The sequence below is a fragment of the Orcinus orca genome, chromosome 11 (genome assembly GCF_937001465.1).
Source record: "Orcinus orca chromosome 11, mOrcOrc1.1, whole genome shotgun sequence".
NCBI classification, from domain to species: domain Eukaryota; kingdom Metazoa; phylum Chordata; class Mammalia; order Artiodactyla; family Delphinidae; genus Orcinus; species Orcinus orca.
Window position 1 is genome coordinate 91,887,425 of NC_064569.1, and position 21,743 is coordinate 91,909,167.

At 53.3% G+C, this 21,743-nt stretch overlaps 1 protein-coding gene across 1 annotated transcript; it reads right to left on the reverse strand.

Annotated features, from left to right (window-relative positions):
* Positions 1 to 2,476: 2,476 nt before the first annotated feature.
* PVALB (parvalbumin) lies at positions 2,477 to 20,196 on the reverse strand. Its single transcript, XM_012536617.2, has 4 exons — positions 19,948 to 20,196; positions 18,136 to 18,268; positions 16,729 to 16,838; positions 2,477 to 2,692 (listed from the first exon to the last, which is right to left on the reverse strand). The coding sequence occupies exons 1-4, from the start codon at positions 20,006 to 20,008 to the stop codon at positions 2,664 to 2,666; spliced, it is 333 nt and encodes a 110-aa protein (XP_012392071.1). The 5' UTR covers positions 20,009 to 20,196; the 3' UTR covers positions 2,477 to 2,663.
* Positions 20,197 to 21,743: the final 1,547 nt, after the last annotated feature.

Below are 21,743 nucleotides of genomic sequence, written 5' to 3' on the forward strand. Positions count from 1 at the left end.
GGGGCAGTCACTGGGTAGTTTCAAGCAGAATGATGTGACCTGGTCTGTTTTGGAAAGGGCCCTTGGTGGCTCTGGGTGGAGAATGGATCGGGGAGCGGGAGATGAGACCAGCAGACTGGGTAGGAGGCCGCTGCAGTGGTCCGGTGGCCGGGGCAGCTCCCACCAGCGTCTCTCAGAGCCTGGTTGAAGCCAAGTCATGCAGTAAACTGCCCCGTTTATAAAAATGCCAAATCTGAGTTACCAACAGCGACTGGCAGAATCACCTCACGGGAGGAGATGCCAAAAATGCTAATTGGAGGCTCTTCACAGGTGTGAGACCCAGGCCGCCTGGCTCCGTGGAGTAGGGCCCCTACCAAGCCCACGGTCAGGCGTGGCCGCCAGGGACGAGGTGGACTTGGCAACGGATGGCCGGGGTGTTACTTGTCATGACACCTCCTCTGACTGCACCACTGCTCCCCCCGCCCCCACAAGGTACTCCTACCTTGTCCTGCCCAGGCTCTAGGCAAATCCTTTCCCAAACAGGGCCCTGGAGCCAATGTCCCGGGTCCCCTACGAGGTCAAACAAACGCGCTTGGTGACTGCACCACGTGCTGCCCCGGGCCTGCATCGTGATGTGCGGGCTGTTGTTTGCGTGCAGGGCGGGACGCGCTGAAGGCCACCCCAGATTAGCAGCAGCGGCAGCTGTCACCGTTCCTGACCCGTGTCCTTCTCGCGTGGCCCTGTACTGGTTTCTGTGGGAGACGCCCCGGCTCCCCAGCCCCTCTCCTGTAATCCACATGGGCCACGCGTAGGGCGGCCCCTTTTCATCTGTCCTGTCCTCAGTGTCCAAAATTGGGCCCCGTTAGACTTCATATGGAAACCCAGGTCGGCCCTGGTCCTGACTGCTGTCACGAGCGTGTGTGCACACACGTGCCCTCACACCCACCAGCTCATACACACCGTCTCTTGCTCACACGTACTCACACGCTCAGGCTCCCGCAGGCCCACTTCCAGCCACTTGACCTCTGGCTCACCCGCTGCCTTCTCAGCCCCCGAGGCCTAGTGCCAGGCTGATCCCCGGCAGGGCGGCCCTCCGGGGCTTGCACCTGCTTTGGCCCAATTCCCGGTTCTGGCCCCAAGTCCCCTCCCAGGCCTGGGAGTGCTGGCTCTGTCCGGCTGCTACCATGGAAGGTGGCCCATCCCTGCCTCTCAACCTGGATGCTGGTGGGTTGCCTGCCCAGGCCTCATCCTCAGTGAGAACCTTCCCTGACAGCCCCACCCAGGGCAACACCTCAGGGCCCAGGGGAAGGGTCAAGAGACACCACTGGGTACGGGGTCTGGAAACATGACACGGGAGGGGAGAACACTGCTCCAGTTCCCGCCCCAAGGCTGTTGTGCGGAAGAGCAGAAGCCATCCTGCAGGGCCGCTGCCATGCTTGCCCACCCGGCTTCCCTCCCCTCTTCTGATTTCCACGGGGACCCCTCTCCCCTACTCTTCTCCAGACTTGAGCTTTCTGTGTCACTGACCCTGCCTGTGTCCATAGATGGGCACCTTCCAGAATGGGCCAATCAGGGCTCCCATGCTTCAGGTGACCGTGACTGGTCCAGGGAGGGATGCAGGCTCTGGAGGTGGCTGCGGGGTTGGGGTCCTGGTCCCACCACTTACTCACAATGTGATCTTGGGTGAACGTGTAACTTCCCGTGCCTCAGTTTCCTCATCTATACAATGGAGAGAATAATAGTCCCCACTTCATAGGGTTGTTGTATAGATGGAATCATGTACAAGGGCTCGGTACAGAGTAGGTGCTCAGTAAACCTGAGCTACTGGTATTAATAGGATTAAATTTGGGGCCTTCTGATGGAGTGATTGCAAAAGAGAAGCTCTTTTTTTTTTTTTTTTTAACTGATATTCTGAATATACACCTTGAGTGGCTGGAGGAATCTTGCCATCAGGAGGGAGAGCCTGCCTGATAATGAATCCAGCACAAAGGAAAGCAGTGCTCAGAGATGGGGAAAGAAGGACTTAATCCTGATGAAATCACTTAAGCTCCTTGATCCAGCTGTTCCTGAAGATCTACCCCTGGACTATTCAGGAACATAACCAAGTCTTTGTTTTTTCTTCCTTGTTTTCTTAAGTTACTTTGAGTTGGGTTTCTATCATTTGCAACAAAAAGAGTATTAATGAGTATCCATCTGTCCATCCGTCCATCCATCCATCCAACCAACCATCCACAAGTCCTAGCTGTGTGGGCTTAGACACATCACTTTCTGCAAGACTCAGTTTCTGCACCTGTAAAAGAGTTTCAGCACCTACCTTATGGGTGGTTTCAAGGATGAATGGGCAACCCACGGGCCAAAGGCCAAGGAGGGGCTCAGTAAACTTCCCTTCCATTTCATCTTTTCTGTCTGTATCCTGCCCCATCCTCATGCAAGTGTGCCTGGAATGCCAAGGCAGGAGGCACACCCCACCAGGCCTGGTTCCTCTCAAGCAGCAGAATCTGATTGGTACAGCCTTTATTGATTCTCCATCATTTTCCAGAAGAATGGTGTCCTTCAAGGGCCACAAGGGATGGGGGTAGTAAAAATAACATAAACAAACTGAACAGAAAGGCAGGAGGGCAGCAAGTGGGGCTGAGATCAGGTGTTTGGGGCAGAGAAGGACAGACCTGGGCAGTCAGAGCCTCTTAGCTTTCAGCCACCAGAGCAGTGAATTCTGCAAAAGAAAATGACAGAGGTGAGTCAGAGGTGGTCCGTGCAGCAGAGACTGGCCAGGACCTGACTGCGGCCCCCTCACCCCACACTGGTGTTTTCTCTTGATTCTCGAATCTGCTGCAGAAGGGAAAGCTGAAGTGATGGAGCAAGGGAGCGTGGGGATGAATGAATGAATGAGTGAATGAGTGAATGAATGAATGAGATGGGAAATGATGAGCTTACCATATCTTTCGCTTCACGATGTCATGTCACCCACAAATTATTAGTAATAATAATTATAATAATAGTGGTGAAGATAGTTTTCTGAAGGTTTATCATGTCAGTCCCTTTTCTAAGTGTTTTATATACAATGTCTTATTTGACTCTGACAATAATCCCATATTGTACATTTTATCATTATTCCCCTTCCACAAATGAGGAAACTGAGGCTCAGAGTCCAGCAATGTCTATGACGTCACACAGCTAGTAAGAAGCAGAGCCAGGCTTCAGCCTTGGGTGTGTCTGACCTCGGACCCTGAGCTCTTTCATAGCCACTTGTCTTAGCCCATGAGGGTCACCAGCGGGATCTAAGAAGATATAGAGTCCCCTTGCCCTGAACTTTCTGACTTAGAAGGTCCAGGGAAAGGGATCTGGTGAGCAGCCAGGAACCACTGTGTGTTCCTCCTCATCTGGGGGACGGAGCCAGACCCTGGAGCCTGTGACCTCAGCTCAGAGGGGTGACCGCATCCAGGTGCTCAGAATGAGCTGGGCTGTGTCTCCTCATTAATCTTCGCAAACACTCAGGGATCTGGGACTGATTGTCCCCATTTTACAGAGGGGAAAACTGAGGCCCAGGGAGGAGAAGTGACTTTTCAGAGTGTCCAGGTTGTAAGTGGCTGAGGATTCAAGCTCTGGTGTCCAGGCCCCTCTGTGTGGGCTCGCCTGCAAGCCACAGTGGCCCTCCCCCATCTCTCCAGCAGTGTCCATCTGCTCTGCTTAGCCTTAATATTAATTAAGGAGGTCAGAGACTGGTGTCAGCACCAGGGGTTGATCAGATGTCCCTCTATTGAATCCAACTCCACAAAAATGAACAAAGGGATGTCCCAACCAGGTGAGGGGAGACACAGGGGAGCCAGAGTTGGTCCCTGCACCCCAGGAGCTTCTGGAAGAAGATGATATCAGGAAATGCTCTGTGCTGCTGGCCTTTTCTCTGAATCTCAAGCACACCGAGGGCATTCGCACCGCAGGATATTTGCACCTGCCGTTCTCCCTGCCTGGTACACTTTCCAGGCTGCCTCACAGCCAGCTCCTTCTCACTTACCTAGTCTCAGCTTAAACGTCACCCCTCAAGGGGCCTTCTCTGACCACTCTGGCACAAGCAGTGACCCACCCCTACTGCGACCCTCTTTGCTTTCATCATTATTTATTATATTCCCAGCACTCACCACTCTCGAAACACTTCTGAGTATATTCTTGCTTATTCGCTTGCTGTCTGCCTCCCCCATTGGACCCTAAGGCTGCAGCCCCCACTTTGTTCCCTCCATCCCACCTCCTGGCTCCACAGCTGACACCGAGGGGACCACATGTGTTTGTGAAAAGACGGGAGAGGCACAGAGACTTCGCATTCACAGGAGAAGAGGTGCCTTCTATTTAAGGGATCAGCAAAACCTTCAGAGGAAAGGTGGCTTCTGATACAGGCCTGTAAGAAGATGCAGGATTCCCATAGGAGAAAGCAGATGGAGGGGTCAAGGCTCAGAGGGCGGGATGCAATGGGGTGTATTTAGGAAAGACCCAATAGCCGTGCTGGGCTGGCCTCTTGTGTGATAAGACGAGCTCAGCTAAAGAGGCCTGGGCCCCCGAATCTGGCTCTTCCCTTGACAGGCTGTGTGACCTCAGACAAGGCGCCTAGCCTCTCTGAGCCTCACTAGCATCGTCTGTAAAAGGAAGGAAAGTCGGCTTTGCTTCTTTTTTTTTTTTTTGCGGTATGCAGGCCTCTCACTGTTGTGGCCTCTCCCGTCGTGGAGCACAGGCTCCGGGCGCGCAGGCCCAGCGGCCATGGCTCATGGGCCCAGCCGCTCCGTGGCATGTGGGATCTTCCCGGACCGGGGCACGAACCCGTGTCCCCTGCATCGGCAGGCGGACTCTCAACCACTGCGCCACCAGGGAAGCCCAGCTTTGCTTCTTGATCCAGAGACAGTCAGAAGAGAAGTGCTGGTGCACAGGAGGCCTCAGCCCGCCTTGGGAACCCCTCTGCACCCCCTTCCATGTCCTCTCAACTGCGGGGCCCTCGTGTGCTGGTTAGAAGGGGTGCTGCTCACTAGCCAGGTCTTCGGAGACCTTTATTTGGAAGATTTATTTTAGGAGACTCTTCTCTGTTGTTTTTCTCTCCAGGGGACAAGAGAGGACAGAAGGAGCTTGCCACCCTCTCCTGGAGATGCCAGGTCCCCAGTCTGCCAAACACTGGGGGGCATCAGGTAAGTCACCATCGCCTCTGGAAACGCAGTGTTGTGATGTGGGGACAGCGCAGGTGGGGATCAAGAGCTAGGCTTCGAGGCCCAGCCTGGCCCTGTTTGCTGGGAAAGGTCCCCCTCTGGGCATCTGCTCCCCCACCTGCCCGTGCAGTGAAGGAAGGGGGCGGTAACAATTCCTAGTGAGAGACAAACGAAAAACTGAATGTGCAGAGTCATGTACCAAAATGTTCATTGCAGCTCTATTTACAATAGCCAGGACATGGAAGCAACATAAGTGTCCATCGACAGACGAATGGATAAAGAAGATGTGGCACATATATACAATGGAATATTACTCAGCCATAAAAGGAAACAAAATTGAGATATTTGTAGTGAGGTGGATGGACCTAGAGTCTGTCATACAGAGTGAAGTAAGTCAGAAAGAGAAAAACAAATACCATATGCTAACACGTATACATGGAATCTAAGGAAAAAAAAAAAAAAAAGGTCATGGGGGGCTTCCCTGGTGGCGCAGTGGTTGAGAGTCCGCCTGCCGATGCAGGGGACATGGGTTCGTGTCCTGGTCCGGGAAGATCCCACATGCCGCGGAGCGGCTGGGCCCGTGAGCCATGGCCGCTGAGCCTGTGCGTCCGGAGCCTGTGCTCCACGACGGGAGAGGCCACAACAGTGAGAGGCCCGCGTACCGCAAAAAAAAAAAAAAAAAGTCATGAAGAACCTAGGGGTAGGACGGGAATAAAGACACAGACCTACTAGAGAATGGACTTGAGGATACGGGGAGGGTGAAGGGTAAGCTGTGACAAAGTGAGAGAATGGCATGGACATATATACACTACCAAACGTAAAATAGACAGCTAGTGAGAAGCAGCCACATAGCACAAGGAGATCAGCTCGGTGCTTTGTGACCACCTAGAGGGGTGGGATAGGGAGGGTGGGAGGGAGGGAGATGCAAGAGGGAAGAGATATGGGAACATATGTATATGTATAACTGATTCACTTTGTTCTAAAGCAGAAACTAACACACCATTGTAAAGCAATTATACTCCAGTAAAGATGTTAAAAAAATAAAAAAAGGCCACAAGAGGTATCTGGGGCTCCCCTGAGGTACGTCCCACCCTCCCCAGGCTTAATATGAAGCACATATTGTAAGAACCTCCCAGTGTAATTTCTTCAATGCACGTGGTTATGTAAAACGTTAGCATTAGGAGATGCCGGGCGAGGGGGATAGGAACTCGCTGTACTATTGTTAGACCTCATCAACAGAGCTAGAAGTATTTAAAAATTACAAAGTGAAAAAACAAAAACCACCCAAACCAACACGTGCTATCGTCATGGAAATGACCTGCCACTGACCCCCGCCAGGTGGAGGGCTCCTCACCTTTCTGGGGTTTGACCCGGGAAATGGACACCACTCTCTCCTGTCCCCAAGTAGTCCCTGAGGCCAGGAAAGGCAGGTGGCCTGGATGTAGGGGCCTGGGTATCGACTCAAGGTGGGAGAGGGGAAGGGTTCTCCTGCCGGCCCTGAAAACCCTCGGAATCACTGGCTGAACCATCACAGTGTCAGGAGTGCAACCCGAACACGAAACATTAAGAATGCCTCTCACGGGCCAGTGTCAAAGCATCCACTTTCTCAGCCACGAGCTCCTCTGACCCTACAGCACCTTGCTAAGCCAGGTGGTTCTTTTGAGATGTCTTTTATCGGTAGTACTTTGATTAGTATTGCTGATTTTTATAGAATTAACAAATTCTTCTTTTCGAGAATCGCTTCCTCCATGGGAGAGACGCTTTTGTCTGCGTTTTACAGATCGGGAAACAGCCCCAAGAATCAAGTAGCATGACCAAGATCACACAGTGGACGTGATTCAAACTTCCCTCTTTGCCCTGGAGGTTTCCGACCTACCTTGACCTAGGTCTAGAGTGACACAGGAGCCAGCTCAAATATCACCACCCCCATGAAGGTCATATTAGCCGTTTTTTATTACTTCATGGTACTTAGCACTCTCTGAGAATGATCTTATTAATGTACGTACTTACTTTTTGTCAGTTTCCCCCTACCAGAATATAAACTCCAGGAGGGCAGGGGGCGCTGTCCATCTTGTTCACCACTGTCCTAGCAATAGAACACACCTGGCCCCCAGCAGGTGCCCATAAAAAAAATGTCAAATGGGTGGACAGATGGGTGGACAGATGGATGGACAGATGGACAGATGGATGAATGGATGGCTCATGAGTCCTCCTCAGGGTTCACAAAGTACCGACTTACTGCATATAATTCAGCCCCTGGAGGTGAGCGGGATGGTTCCCATTCTATAGATGGGGAAGTGGAGGCCTGGAGAGGTCAAGTGGCAGGGTCACGTGGAAAAGAAGAGGCAGGGGCAGGAGTCGGCCTGAGGTCCCATGAACACCCCCTAAGTCAAGGTGGAGAGGCCGTTCCTGATGGGGCTAGCATCCCAGATCGGGTGGAAGCAAGAACTCTCTCCAGCTTTAACCTCTCCAGCCATTTGATCTGGAAAACTGGCCAGAGCCAGTAAAGCCTGTCCTTGGGCACTGAGTTGCTCTGTCCTGGGATAAAGGAGACATGAGTCCGTCCACCAACACTGGCTCATGGAGTGATTGGCAAGAGGGGAAGTTGGTCCTTACCGTTTCCTGACTTCCATCTACCTGCCCCCTCCCCCCAACCCTCACCCTAGAAGTTTCGGGTTCTTGGCTACTCCTTAGCAAAGAGCCTGACCATCACCTTCACACCGGATGGCATTTGGGCCAGTCAGCATGAAGGGGACCAAGGGACACCAACCAAGGGACTCTCCAGCGGTGGAAGGTCAGACATTTGGGAGCCTGACTATGGGAGAGGTTTTGGACCTGTGGGTTTTCAAAAGCCTCTAAAAACAGACCCCTGGGATCCACCGTGAAGCAGCCGGGTGTCACAGTGGCACATGCCCTGGCTTTTTGAAGAGAACACAGGATTCTAATTTTGTCCACCCAGAACCTGGAGCAGGGCACTTTGGAGACAAATTGAAGGCAGGAGTCACCTCTTTTGTACCTTTTGTACACCTCTTGGGGCAGAGCTCAGGAACCAGCCAATTAACTAATGCCCTCCTATCAAAAAAAGTCTCCTCTAAAACATCTAGGTCTCTCCTGAGAGAAAAACAAACGAGCAAACATACAAAGACCCTGTAGAGTCTAGGTCAAGTGATTTAGCGGCAGGATGCGGGACGGAGAACGGGCATCAGAGGATGGGGCTCTGGTCTTGCTTCTGCTCTTCACTTGTGTCCCTGGACAAGACACCTCACACTTCCACGTCTCTGTTTCCTTATCTGTGCAGCCTCGGGTCTAGAAGATGCCTTTCTAGCTCTCCTCCGGAGTTTGGAGCAAGGGAGCTGGGAGTCAACCCTCAACTCCCATTTCTTGCTTCTGTGACCTGGGACTAGATACTTCACCCCACTGTGCCTGTTTCCTCAACTGTAAAGTGGGCCTCCTTGGGTTTTGCAGAGGAACCAGCACTAAACCCCTTGTCGCCGGCCTGACCCATAGCCAGCGTGCAGCGTTTGGTGGCTGTTATCATCAAGATGCTTCTTTAGCTCCAGACACTTGATTTATTTTTAACATCTTTACTGACGTTTAATTGCTTTACAATGGTGTGTTAGTTTCTGCTTTATAACAAAGTGAATCAGTTATACATATACATACATCCCCATATCTCCTCCCTCTTGTGTCTCCCTCCCACCCTCCCTATGCCACCCCTCTAGGTGGTCACAAAGCACCGAGCTGATCTCCCTGTGCTATGCGGCTGCTTCCCACTAGCTATCTATTTTACATTTGGTAGTGGATATATGTCCATGCCACTCTCTCACTTCGTCCCAGCTTACCCTTCCCCCTCCCTGTGTCCTCAAGTCCATTCTCTATGTCTACTACTTCATTTCTGCCCTGCCCCTAGGTTCTTCAGAACCTTTTTTTTTTTTCAGATTCCATATATATGTGTTAGCATATGGTATTTGTTTTTCTCTTTCTGACTTACTTCACTCTGTAGGACAGACTCTAGGCCCATCTACCTCACTACAAATAACTCAATTTCGTTTCTTTTTAGGACTGAGTAATATTCCATTGTATATATGTGCCACATCTTCTTTACCCATTCATCTGTTGATGGACACTTAGGTTACTTCCATGTCCTGGCTATTGTAAATAGTGCTGCAATGAACACTGTGGTACATGACTCTTTTTGAATTATGGTTTTCTCGGGGTATATGCCCAGTAGTGGGATTGCTGCTCCAGCCACTTTAAAACCAAGTCCATTAAATGCCTGGCTGCTTCCCGGCACAGGGGGAGGATGCCCCCAATGGCACTGTAACCTTTATTTCTTGGCCTTGTTGTTGCCATCCCCCACCATTTCCCATCCTGCCTGGTACCTGCTGACGACGTTCCAGTAATCCTGGAGTTGGATCTGAATCTTGTTCCATCACTTTCTGGCTGGGTGGCCTTAGGTCACCACCTGACCTCTCTGAGCTTCAATTTTCTCTTGTGTAAAATGGGTATGATAACGTCAACGTGCACAACTATTGGGAAGACCAGATGAGAAAATACAGAAAGATGCCTGGCACATAGGAGATAGCTTATAAATGTTAGCTCCTTGGATCTCCTCAGCACCACTGGCACAGGCTGGAACTTTGAAATAATAACACCAATAGCCATAAAAATCCCAAAACGAAGACAGGAAGATGTAAACAGACAGAGGACACGGGACGCCCAAAAAGCAAGTTTCTGACACTGTCTATCCCATCCGAGTTAGGATTCCATCCCTAACATGCCTGTCCACGGACACTCAGTCTCTGCCCCTCAGTTTCTGCGTCTGTAAAATGGGACAATGAGAGTATCTCCTCATACGGCAACAGTGAGGACCACATGAGGTACAGTGGTGCCTGGCACACAGAGGGAGCATAGTTCAATCAAGTCAAGTTGAGGTGTGAGGGAGAGTGTTCCTGGGTAGACAGGGGCGGGATCCAGAGTCCTTCCTCCTATAAAAATGCAGGCACACCTCTACCTTTGCCAAGGAAGTCTCACGTGAGGCCCCTGGGGCCAGCTCGCTGGTATCTTCATCATCCAATCAGGAGGAGACAAGGGGTGGGGCTGGGGATGGGGCGCAGTCGGCAAAGGGTCAGAGGATGGGCGGACTCACTCCTCTCCTTTCCCTTAAGATACTGAAATTAGCCTAATGAGGTCTGTCCCTGTTCCGGGCGCTGTGGGAATTGGACAAAATTAGAAGCTATTGACAGGTGAGAGCATGGCCGCTGATAGCCCGAGGTGAAAATGAGATGAACTTTGAGTCAGCTCCTGGACGACTCTCTCCTCCCCTCTGTCGTGATGACCAGGGTGAAGAGGACCGGCCCCCGGTTTATCACCTCATTTCTAAATAGCTCCCAGGCTGCGTTTCTTATAATTTGGTCTTGCAAACAAGGATCACTTTCCCACCCCAGAGGACGGGGAGGCCGGGTCATTTGGGGTCTAGCCGGACGGCCGCAAGGAGCCGGTAAACAGTCCTGGGGGCACACTCTGTGCCAGGCACCACCCTGCGAGCTGTCCCATTTCATCCTCGCCAGCTCTCTTATCCCCATTTTACTTACAGGGAAACTGAGGCTGAGAGTCACTCAGCCAGGAAGATTGTGACTCGGGCCTGGCTCGTGGCAGGATGTGTCTCTTTCTCAGAGCTTGGAGTTGAACAGCCCTGGGTTCTTGAATCAAGCTGTAACCTCCAGAGGCAGGAGAGGGATAAATGGAGAAGGAAAGTCTTCCTTCTGCCCTCACTACTGCTCCTTTTCTCAGGAGGGCAGTTATATAAGGAGGGCTGCGTTCCCTCCTTTGGCTAAATCTTATCTAGTGCAGCATAAGGTCGGGAGCTAGGGGGTGTCCACACGGGAATAAGAACGAGCATCCTGCTAAGCACAGAAACCATTTATACCTCGAATGTCCCAGCTCAGCCCGGTGGAGGGAGTGGTAGACTCAGGAGACCTATAGGTTCCATCTGGCCAAGGGCTCGCTGGTGACTTTGGCACATCACATCTGCTGGGCCTCACTTTCCACGTCTCTCACTGGGGACCACAGCCTCTGTCCCCCAGACCATGTTGGGCTGGGATGAGGATGTAACGAAATAGGGCAAAACACTGCATGACTTGGGGCTCTGCCATCAGGGCTGCGGGCTGGCCCCGATGTGCATATCCTGCCTTGCTTGGAAATCAAACCCCATAGGGGCTGGAGGGCTGGAATTACAGGGAGGCAGGCATGACTCTCCTTTTGTCCCTCTCAGTTTCTTCCCATCTTAGACTCCATTTCATTTCCTTTGAGAGTGGGTATTCCACTACTTCCAAAGGGTTTTGAGGTAGCTTACAAGAGAAAGCACGCAAAACAAGAGGAAAAGAACCGTTTCCAGATCACTCACAATTCTTGCGACAACCTTTGAAGGTGGTTATTTTTAACCCTGCTTTGGGATGAGGACGTCCAGAGAGAGGAGAAGCCTTGGCCATTCACACTGCTGGTAGCGGAATTCTACAGGTTGTATTTTCTGCCTGACTTCAGGAGTTTCAGCCCGAGGGCTTACTCCCTCCCTCCTGCCTCCCATGTTAAATATGCTACTTAAGGATAAAAGAGAACAGATTTTTGCCAGAAGGAAGCAGAAAAAGCAAATGCCTTCAGGCATGCAGAAACGACTGCAAGGGTCAGGCAATCATTATGACTAAATTTTCCAGCCACGGAAACAAAAGCAAACCACAGGCTCTTGAGTTGGAACAGGCTTGAAGCACAGGAAACGGGATCTGCCACTGGGATCAGGTTTCAGGGAAACTAACTAGGATTGCATGACTGCATGTGTATATGCGGGGTATGCAGTTCCTGTCGACAGCATGGCGCGGCAGAGAATGTCGAGGTTTGAAGCAGCGCCCCAATGCTGAGTAGCTGTGTGATCCTGGGCAAGTCACCCCACTTCCCTGAGCCTCAGTTTCCTTGCCTGTACAGTGAGGGCATGTCTTGTGATGCTCTTGTGAGGATGGAAGGAAGTACCACACGGATGGTGCCCGCTGTTCCCAGCAGCCTGCACGGTCCATGCGGGCAGGTATTGGGTACGGAGAAGCCAGGCTGGGGACACATGCAGGGTGGCAGAGGGTCCTGCCTGGACCTCTGAGTCTCAGTTTTGGCTCTGCTACTGAGTGACCCTGGGCACGTTCCTTAACCGCTCAGTGCCTCAGTTTCCTCAACTACAAACCGGAAGAGCGATGGCATCTGTTTTCTAGGATGATTATAAGGCAGTGGTTCTCAGAGTGTCATCCCCAGACCATGAGCACCACGTGGGAACTTTGTAGAAATGCAAACGCTTGGGCCCCACCCCGGACTTAAGGAATCAGAAACTCTGGGGACGGGGCCCAGCCATCTGTGTCGTGAAAAGCCGTCCGTGATTCTGATGCCAAGTGCTGTTGGAGACCCGCCGTGGGGAAGGGCAGGTACTTGAGAGAGAACCTGCCACTTACTAGTCTCGCCTGTTACCGATCGCTGGGTCTGGGGGCACCCTCCACCTTTGATCACCTTCTCCCTCCTTTTCTGCTTTAAATCCCCCCTTTACCAGCTCTACACCAGGCTTCCAAGGGTGGCTATCGAGAATCAATCGACCACATCTATAAAAGCCTTTGAGCTTCCTGGAAGTAGTTGCCCAGAAGTGGGAAAGCAAAGGGGTATTATTAAAACTTTGTCTTTCTACCCACTCCCATCAACCTGTGATCCTAAAAGACCTGGTAAATATCACTCACCTTCAGAAGGGCAAACAGCTAGAGACGGAGGCAGTATCCCTGGTTCTAGAATCCCCTAGCACCTGCAAGCCCCAGCCCAAGTGGGTCTCCACCCTTAGCCTGTGGACCTCTCCCTATACACCATACTTCCTCATCATTGCATCCCCAGAACTGGACACATTCATTCATCAAACTTTTCTTGTGCCCCTACTATGTGCCAGGCCCTATTCTAGGTGCTGGGGTCAGAGCTGAACAAAACAAAGTTCCTGCCCTTGTGGACATGACATCCAACCCAGTGGGAGAGAGAGAAGCAAGCAATAAGTCAGTAAATAAAATCGTCTCCGGTAGATGCTCTTTGACTTTGAGTGAATGGATGAATGAATGAAGCAGGCGGCACAGGGCATGTGCTTTGGATCTGGACAGACCTGAACTCAGATCTTGACCTTGTTTCTTCCTAGGCAAACTCTTAGCCTCTCTGAGACTCAGTGTCCTTATCTATAAAATGGGGATAGTAATAGTATCCTCAAAGAAGCTGGGAAGACTAAATGAGTAAAATGCTAAGCACAGTGCCTGGCACACAGAGGACTCCATGAAGTTAGATGTCATTGCTGTCGTTATTCAAGGTCACATAGCTGAGCCTAGATGCCAACCTGGTCCCCTGTCTAGAGGTGTATGCACTGGGGCACCTGGAGAGTCCCAGGGCTGGAAGGGACCCTAGTGATCAGCCAGTGACCTGACCCCTGATTTTAAAGGGGCACCTGAAGGTCAGAGAAGTTCTGTGACTCGTCCCAAGCCCTACCGGGAGTTGAAGGCATCCTCCAGCTGGTGGACAGGGCTCAGCCTCTTTGGCCTTTAGAGGGAGTGGGCAGCAAAGCAGAGAGTCTAAAATAGAAAATTCTGGGCCCACGAAGGGCTCTTCTTCCCATCCCGCTGTTTATTAGGCACCATCACACCCATCCTTCCTGTCGCCCTCCGGATAAAGGACTGTGTTTGGGGGCGGAAGCAGGGAGGGGGCGTGTCTGCATCTTCCCACCTCAGAAGCATGAGGTGTGGGCCCCCCTGCCTCGGGTGATCTGTTCTCATTGCCCATGTCATCTCTTGCCCCCCTGTTTTGTTCTGCCCTGATTTCCAGACTTTCACCAGGTTGGCCTGAGCCTGGACTGTGCTGGCAGACAGACTTGGGTTCGAATCCATGTCACCTTGGGCACTGGAGCTGCTCTTTCTGCATCTGCATCTATGTCCTCTGTCATCCTAAGGTCAAATGAGGTGACATGTGTGCAGAGTCCAGCATCGGGCCGGGCGCACGTTACTCACCCTGGTAATAATTCTCTCTCCCCTCCCACCCTCAGCAAACCAACCTTCTTGCCCCTTTCTAAACATGCCCTAAACTTCCCAGCCTTAGTGCCTTTGTTGATTGATACCAAGGCCTCGCCTGGACCTCCCTCCACTTGCCCTCCTGGCCTGTGGCAGCCCTGCCCGTGGTCTCCAGATCTGCACAAGTGCCCACTGTCTCCCTCTCTGAAGAGCTCGTCTGCACCTCCTGGCCTCTGCCTGGTATTACTGTGTGTTTGTGTATAAATCATAGAGCTGTAAACATCGTGCAGGTAGAATAGAAATAGTGTTGCAGCTGCTGTTTCCTGAGCACTTACTGTGCGCCGGGCACTGCACTCAACACTGCCATACATCGTGTCACGAAATCCTCACAAAATCCCAGCGAGCTCTGTGTTGTGTTGTGATGCCCCGTTTATAGATGGGGGCTTTACAGTCGGGGCTCAGGGGCCCCCGGCCAAGAAGTGGTGCCTCTGAGGGTTGGGTCTCATTCCACTTTGCGTCCCCCACTGCCCAGCACAGGGTTGCTACTCAGTAGCAACAGTAAAGATCTGTTGGGTCTGATGGAAGAGTTGAGTTAGTGCTTTAAGATCTGAGTTGGGCAGTTAGGGAGGCAGGGAAGCAGGCCAGGATCTGGCCTGGTTTTCCTTCACCGTGTAGGTTGCTTCTGCACTGTAGCATATTGGCTGCAAATAAAAAAGGAAGGGAGGTCCAAAGGCCTGAGCTGGGGTCACGGGGGGAACCGAGCTCGGGGTGGAACTGTCCGATAAGTGACTTAGTGAGGATGGGGCTGTGGGAGAGACACACCTCTCACTGGAATCACCTAGACCAGCCACCCTTTTCCCTCCAGCGCCCTCTGCTCCACCTCCTTTAAAACCACCTCCCTCTTTCCCAGCCACAAGAAGGGCAGCTGGCATCAGAAGGTCAGGCGGCTCATTGCATCTAACCTTTCTAGAGTTTCTCCGTTCTCATTTCTGGCATAAAAATTTAATAAACGATGCCCACGTTCAGATTCCTTGTACATTTCCCAAGGCAGTTCTGTGTCTGCAGCCGCTTAATTTTCACAACGAGCCCAAGCAGGTCTTACGATAAAACTGTGCACCCCGTTTGTCAGACACTGGAACCTAGGTATGGAGAGGTGATGGTCAAGGTCACAGCTGGTGAAGAGCAGAGAGCAAGCAGAGCATAGGGGGCTGGACTTCACACTCAAGCTACAGGTATTTATTAAATGCCTGCTTTGGGTTGGGTATGGGCTAGACACTGGGGATACAAGGATGAATACAACCTAGCCCCTGTTAAAAAAGTAGTTAACAAACATGTATACAGCAATTCTTCTGTGCCACTGTTCTACACACGTCACACATTAACAAATGTAATCCTCTGACAATCCTATAAGAACAATCGTTATCCTCAGTTCAGAGACGAGAAAACGGAGGCCCAGAGTAGTCACTTGAATCGCCCCAAATCACACAGCTAGCAAGTGGCTGGGCTGGGATTTGAACCCAGACAGCACGGGCCCAGAGGCCGAGCACATACACAGAGTTTTCTCTTAAATCGGCAGAAAGGATCATCACGAGGTCCAGCACTGATATGGCATAGAATATTGGACAGAGATATTCAGAACTGGTTCTAAATCCCCGCTCCCCCACGTATGTCCTAGCTCTTTGAACAGGCCAAGCACCTTCAACCTCACTTTGCCCATCTGCAAAATGGATATGATTCCCAAGGATGTTGTGATGCTAAGAAAGATAATGATGCTGGGATGTGAATGCTGGTTAGATCTGAATGGAGAAGGATGTGGGATGGTGGACCACCAGCCCCTTGTCTGTTCTGAAAGCAAAGCTTGAAAAGCAAGGTCAGGCCAGATGTTCCTTTTCCTAATTCCCAGCTCATCCCTGGCCGGCTGTTTTTTCCTGGCTCTTGTGCAATTCTGAAATGGTATATTTGGGTGAAGCCGAAACAGGTTTTGAGGCTAAGTTACAGGACACCCAGGACAAGATGCTGAGGAGGATAGGAGATAACGAATTTCCATCCCTGGAATCTGAGAATGTGAGAGTCAGTAGGTCCTGGGGGATCAGTTGGCCTCATTTCCTTGGGTTACAGATGGGAGACTGAGACCCAGAGCAGGAGAGAGACTGCCCAAAGTCATATAGCCAGTTTGGGCAAAGCTGGGACCAAAACTCAGGCAAAAGTACAGACATAGTTCAGGAAAAACCCCAAATTCTCCTGGATTCCTTACACAGCAGGGAGAAAAAAAAAAACATCTATTCCTTTTGGATTATTCAAATCTAGAAAACAATATACCAGTTTTTTCTTTGCCTGGCTTACATGAGAGAGCTCTCAGACCTAACGGATTGGCTTTTTTCTTCTAATCTTGGGGAGTGGGGGACGCCCCCCAATCCTTCTCCCCTTCCCATGGCGGAGGGACATAGCTCTGAGCTTTTAGCCTCCAAACATCCTGAGATCCACCGCGTGCCCAGGCCATGGCTACTCACCATCGACCCCAATCTTGTCATCCCCATCCTTGTCTCCAGCAGCCAGCAGTATTTTGACTTCCTTAGCAGATAGGTCTCTGGCATCTGGGGAGAAGGCTTTCAGAATGGATCTGGAGGAGGAAAGGGAGAAAGTGGGGAGGGAGTCAGGCCAGGGTCGCCTTGCAGGAGCACCGTGTGGGTGGTGGGCTGGCGTCTGCACAGGGGAAGCAGGCGGCCGGGACGGGGGGCGAGCGGCGAGCAGCCAGCACACGTGCAGTTGTGCTGGGCCGGGGAGCCCCGCCATGGCTAGGCTTCGCGGGTAGGCGCGCAGGGAAGGGACAGGCTGTCCTCTGCGAAGGGGTGCCCTCACTTCAGCCAGGGCACCTACATTTGTTTAGTTATTCAGGCAGCACAATAAACACAAAAGTGTCTTCTCTGTGCCACGGTCATGCTGGAAACGGGGGGCACAGAGATGATCTTAGGAAGCCACCTGAAAAAAACAGGGAGGAGGCCGTGTCCTCTGGGAGAGGCCACACAGTGTGATGGATGCAATGATGGGAAAGTGGAGAGCAGTGCTTGAAGGATGCATCCATTCACCTGGGGGTGAGGGGAAGAGTCAGGAAGGCTTCCTGGAGAAGGTGATGCCTGGAGGATAGGTAGAAGTCAGCGTCTGTGTGTGCGCGTGCGTGTGTGTGCACATTGGGCATGGGAGGGTGGAGGAGAAGGTTCTAGACGAAGGTTACCCTTGAGGGATGGTTTCGGGGAGAGACAGGATGGATGGGGAAGTCCCTGCTTGAAAAGCCCCTCTCCACACCCTCTCCCTTCTCTTACTGACAAAATTCGAGGCAGTCTTGGCCAGAGTGTTACATAAAGCACAGCAGGGTTGGCAGACATGGGCCAGGTGGCCAAGAGGGTGATGGTGGGAGGTTTTTTGGAGGATGTCATCTTGCATTTTCCTAGTCATAACCTTCTCTGTCTTGCTCCTAGGACTCCTGAACCCCCAAAGCTGGTTCTGCATCCCTGACTTGCCCAGAAACTGTTCTAGCTGCTGGTACAGAGGGTAGGGGTCTGCAGGATGGTAGAAGTTGCCTTTTAGAGGAATGAAAGTCAATGAAATTACTCAAGGGAGCGCTCTCTGCCTTGCCTATGGTGCTAGGCAACGAGAAAGCTGCCTCTTGGTCTGTATTCAATTATTAAGTAGCATCATTCCATTAGCAATATTAAGTGGCTATAATTTAATCTCATTAGTTGCACTTTCTGCTGAGGATTTTATTTTCTGGAAGCAGCAGCGATCAGGCAGGGATGGTTATTTTCTGTGAAGGGTGCAGAGGGACGGGCAGCTGGACAGGAACTCCAAAGCAAGAGCCCCAGCCCCCAGCCCCTCTCCCAGAGCCACAGGCTGGGCAGCCCCTGCAGGCCTCAGTTTACCCCAGTTCCTCCTCCTCGATGAAGCCGCTCTCGTCTTTATCCAGGATGTGGAATATCTTCTTCACGTCATCTGGGCTCTTTTTCTTCAGTCCGACCATTTGGAAGAATTTTTTGTGGTCGAAGGAGTCGACAGCTGTTCGGGGGTGGAGAGAGGAGGTGAAAATGAGGACAGACAAGGGGCCTGGGGAAGGGTGGGAGAATGTGGGGGTCACAGCACTTTGATCGCCTCCGCAGGGCCAGTCCCTCCACGGGAGGGCTGAGGGAGCCCAGGCCAGGCGAGGGGGCTTGGCCCAAGGTCACACAGTGGCAGAGGTGGCCTTGCACCCAGATCACCCTGGCTCTCCAACCGGACCCCACCCTCCACTGTACCCTTCACTAATGGTGGGGGTAGCATTTGAAGGCAGAGGGGCTTCCTGGTTTCCATGCAGCCTTTTGGGTGGCGGCTGAGTCGGGGTGGGCAGGGGAATTGGAGGCGGTGGGAACGTGATGTGTGTATGCTGCAGGGGAGAAGGGAGGGTCGACCTTTTTCTTGGTCATAGATTGTGTCGCCAGAAAATCAACACAGAGAGGACAAGTTTCTCTCAAGGTCACACAGTGGGAGAGGGAAGGGGATGACCCAGAAGTCCCGGCTTTGCTGCAGAAATCCATTCTGGTGGGAATGGGGACAGGTGTTGGAAGGCTCCCCAAGAATTCCCAGTTAGGTTTCTTCTCCGAGGGAGCAAGATGGGTCAAGGAGAAGTGGGGGGGCTATCGCAGGGCCCTGGGAGGGTGGCTTCCCAGAGTTTCTTCATGCCCAGGGGAGGGGTTGCCAAGAGAAAGGAAATGGGAGCCCTCTTCCCATTTTCTATGTCCCGAGCTCCTTTTTAAGGACACCTGAGAAAAGAAACTTTAGACCAAGTAACTTATGTGTGTGTGTGGGACGGGGGTGGCGGGATAGGGGCGATCCCGCGAAAACTCACTGTTCCCTCCCTGGGCTGGAGGGGAGGAAAGCTGCTCTGTCCACCTCAGACACTAGATGGGGAGGGGTGGCATTGGCAGGGACAAGATCCGGAGGTGACCCCCGTGCTAATTCCTCTGCTGCCCTGCCAGGTAACCTTGGGCAAGTTTCTAGCCCTCTCCCTGCCTCAGTTTCCCCATCTGGGTGACAGGAGGGAGAAGGAAGGTAAGCAGCTAAGTGCTCAAGTCCAGGGCAGCTCAGAGACATGAGACTGCCGGCTCCCCTCCCTCCGTGCCTGAGGAGGCTGGAAGTTGCAAGCGCGGAGGATGCTTCTCGCAGGGCTGAGCAGAGCGGAGCGCCAGCTACGGGAAGGTCACCTCGCTCCCTCGCAGATCCGTTGCGGGGGGCTGAGCTCTGAGCCCCGGAGAAGGGGCTTGGACATTCAGGGAGCCAGGAAAGAGGCCTGTCTGGAAAGCGGTCGCGTGGAGAGAAGCATGCGCACCTATAGTCCCCTCCAAGTGCCTTGCAAAGGAAGCCCCGAGCGCCCACAGGACCCAGAGATGCAGCTTTCCACCCCTCTCTTCGCCCTTGGTCCGGGACCCGGGTCCTCGCAGCGTGGCCACCCGGCCTTCGGCGCCCGAGAGTTTCGGTTGTCCGGCAGGGCGCACGGCCTCCCCGCCCGTTCCCCGTGCCAAGTCCGGCCCGGGCAGAGTTTGGGAAATGCCGTGGACCCCGCTGCACGCTCCACCAGCGCCCCGCGGGATGCGTGGGCAGAGAAGCGCTGAGGAAGACTGGCCGTCCGCGGGAAGCACGGGGTGCAGGGGCCAGGGTGCTGGATGCGGGGAGAGGGGTGCGGAGGGGAGCGCGCTGCTCACCGGTAAAGGCACCCACTGCCTTCATGATGTCCTCAGCGTTGAGAAAGTCTGTCATCGACATCCTGCAACTGTTTGAGCTGGCAGAGCAAGTGCGAAAAGATTAAAAAGTGCTTTTCTCATCGTTTCTGCTCATATGACCTGCGCTGCAGTGCCGCGCGCCGGGCGCACGCCCGCCGGCCTGGCGCAGAGCCAGGGGGCGCGGGGCTCTGCGCGCAGCCAGAGCAGCTCAGTCCAGCCGCGCCGCCGAGCTGCGCGGTCCGGGCCGGCGGGCTGGCGAGCCGTCGCGCTGCCGCTGCCGTCCCGCCCCGCCGGGGGGCCTTGGGATCCCAGGGGCTGCGACCAGGGCGCCAGGGGAAGGGGCAACCTCTGGAATTTACCGGGCGCCCGAGTCCTCAGCCGGGTCTGGAGGGTTCTCCTGCCGTCAAGGGCACGCAGAAGGCGCCGGCCTGGTGCGGCGCAGGGTCTCGGGTCAGCGCACCTCCGAGGATGTCCCGCCGCTTCCGGGAGGATACCGAGGGTGTAGGAGGTCTACACCCTCCTGGGCCCCTTGACCCTGCTCCCATTCTCTCTCCACTCCTACCTCAGCCTCCACTCTGTCTCTCCTGGATGCAAATTTATGCTGCAAAATCTGAACGCTGAGGTCTGGAAACCTGACCCACTGGACGGGGTGGCACGGATGGGCCGGTGCTGCTAGGGCCCTCAGCGGGTGCCCCATCCCACATCTGGCCAGGGGAGCACACACGGAAACCGAATTTTTTTTTTCCGTAGTCTGACTTTTCAAAGAACCCTTCTCAGATCCCCACTAACTACTTGCTTTCCTGGTCCCCTGAGCCAAGGAGAGTATAGTGCGGGTCCAGACTCCTGCCCCCATAAACCAACGTGGGTGGGGGGTGGGGGGGAGGGAGAGGCTACTTGGAGTCTCTGTACACCCTCCCCCCCCTTGGAGACCAGAAGGCCTATGCCTGGGGAGAGGGTGGCCTCCTCAGACTACACTTTCTAGACAACCGAAGCAGGTTTTATGTCCTGAACTTCATCTCTGGGAAATGTGACACTTCCTAATCTTTATACAGCCAGAGACCAGTTGCATTCTTTCCCACGGTCTCCAAAGGATTCAGGCTGCAACCAGCTGTCTTGAAAGTGTGCAGAGCACTGGACAGGGAGTCAGGAGGCCTGGGTTCTAGATCTGGGACTGCGCTAAGTCCCCATGTGACCTGGGGTTGTGACCTGCCCCATCTCTGGGCCTCAGTCTCCCTCTGGTGTGTTGATGGTATGGGAGGTCCCTTGTGGCGGGATCTTGAGACTCCAACTTGAGGTGTGGGCAGGTGTGGGTGGGCTGAGATGGGGGTCCTTGATGGGGGCGCTGGGGAGAGCAGCCCAGCTGCCGTGTAGCTCAGGTTCCCTCGCACTGGCTGCTGTCAACACTATCTCCCTCAGCTCGGCCCTGGACGGCTGCCCTTCCTGGAAACCTTAGGATACTGCTGGTTTCAGCTGGCCCCCTCCCTGCGAGTCAGCTCCCTCAGGTGACAGCCCACCAGCTGGCTTCCAAGGCGCCGAGGCTGCAGCTCCCAACCTGATCTCTTGCAGTGTGAGGCCTTCCCCGGACCCCTCAGCTGCCCCTGCTGCCCCTGCCCCAGGCTGGGCTGTTAACTTGGAGATGCTGGGCTTCTGTGCTATCATTTCAACCCCCAGGCTCAGCTCACTCCAGGGACCTAGTTGGAGAATCTGCTTCCCTAGCGGAAGGATCCTTATGCTATGCTAGTGGGGAAACTGAGGCCAGAGAGAGTCAGTGAATGGCC

Bases quoted from the DNA above. Each gene is read 5' to 3' on its own strand.
- PVALB (XM_012536617.2), bottom strand. From the start codon at position 20,008: ATGTCGATGACAGACTTTCTCAACGCTGAGGACATCATGAAGGCAGTG. The intron at 16,839-18,135 runs GTAAACTGAGGC...TTCCTCCTCCAG, and splicing joins ATCGAGGAGGAGGAACTGGG to ATCCATTCTGAAAGCCTTCT. The intron at 2,693-16,728 runs GTGAGTAGCCAT...TTTCTTTTGCAG, and splicing joins TGACAAGATTGGGGTCGATG to AATTCACTGCTCTGGTGGCT.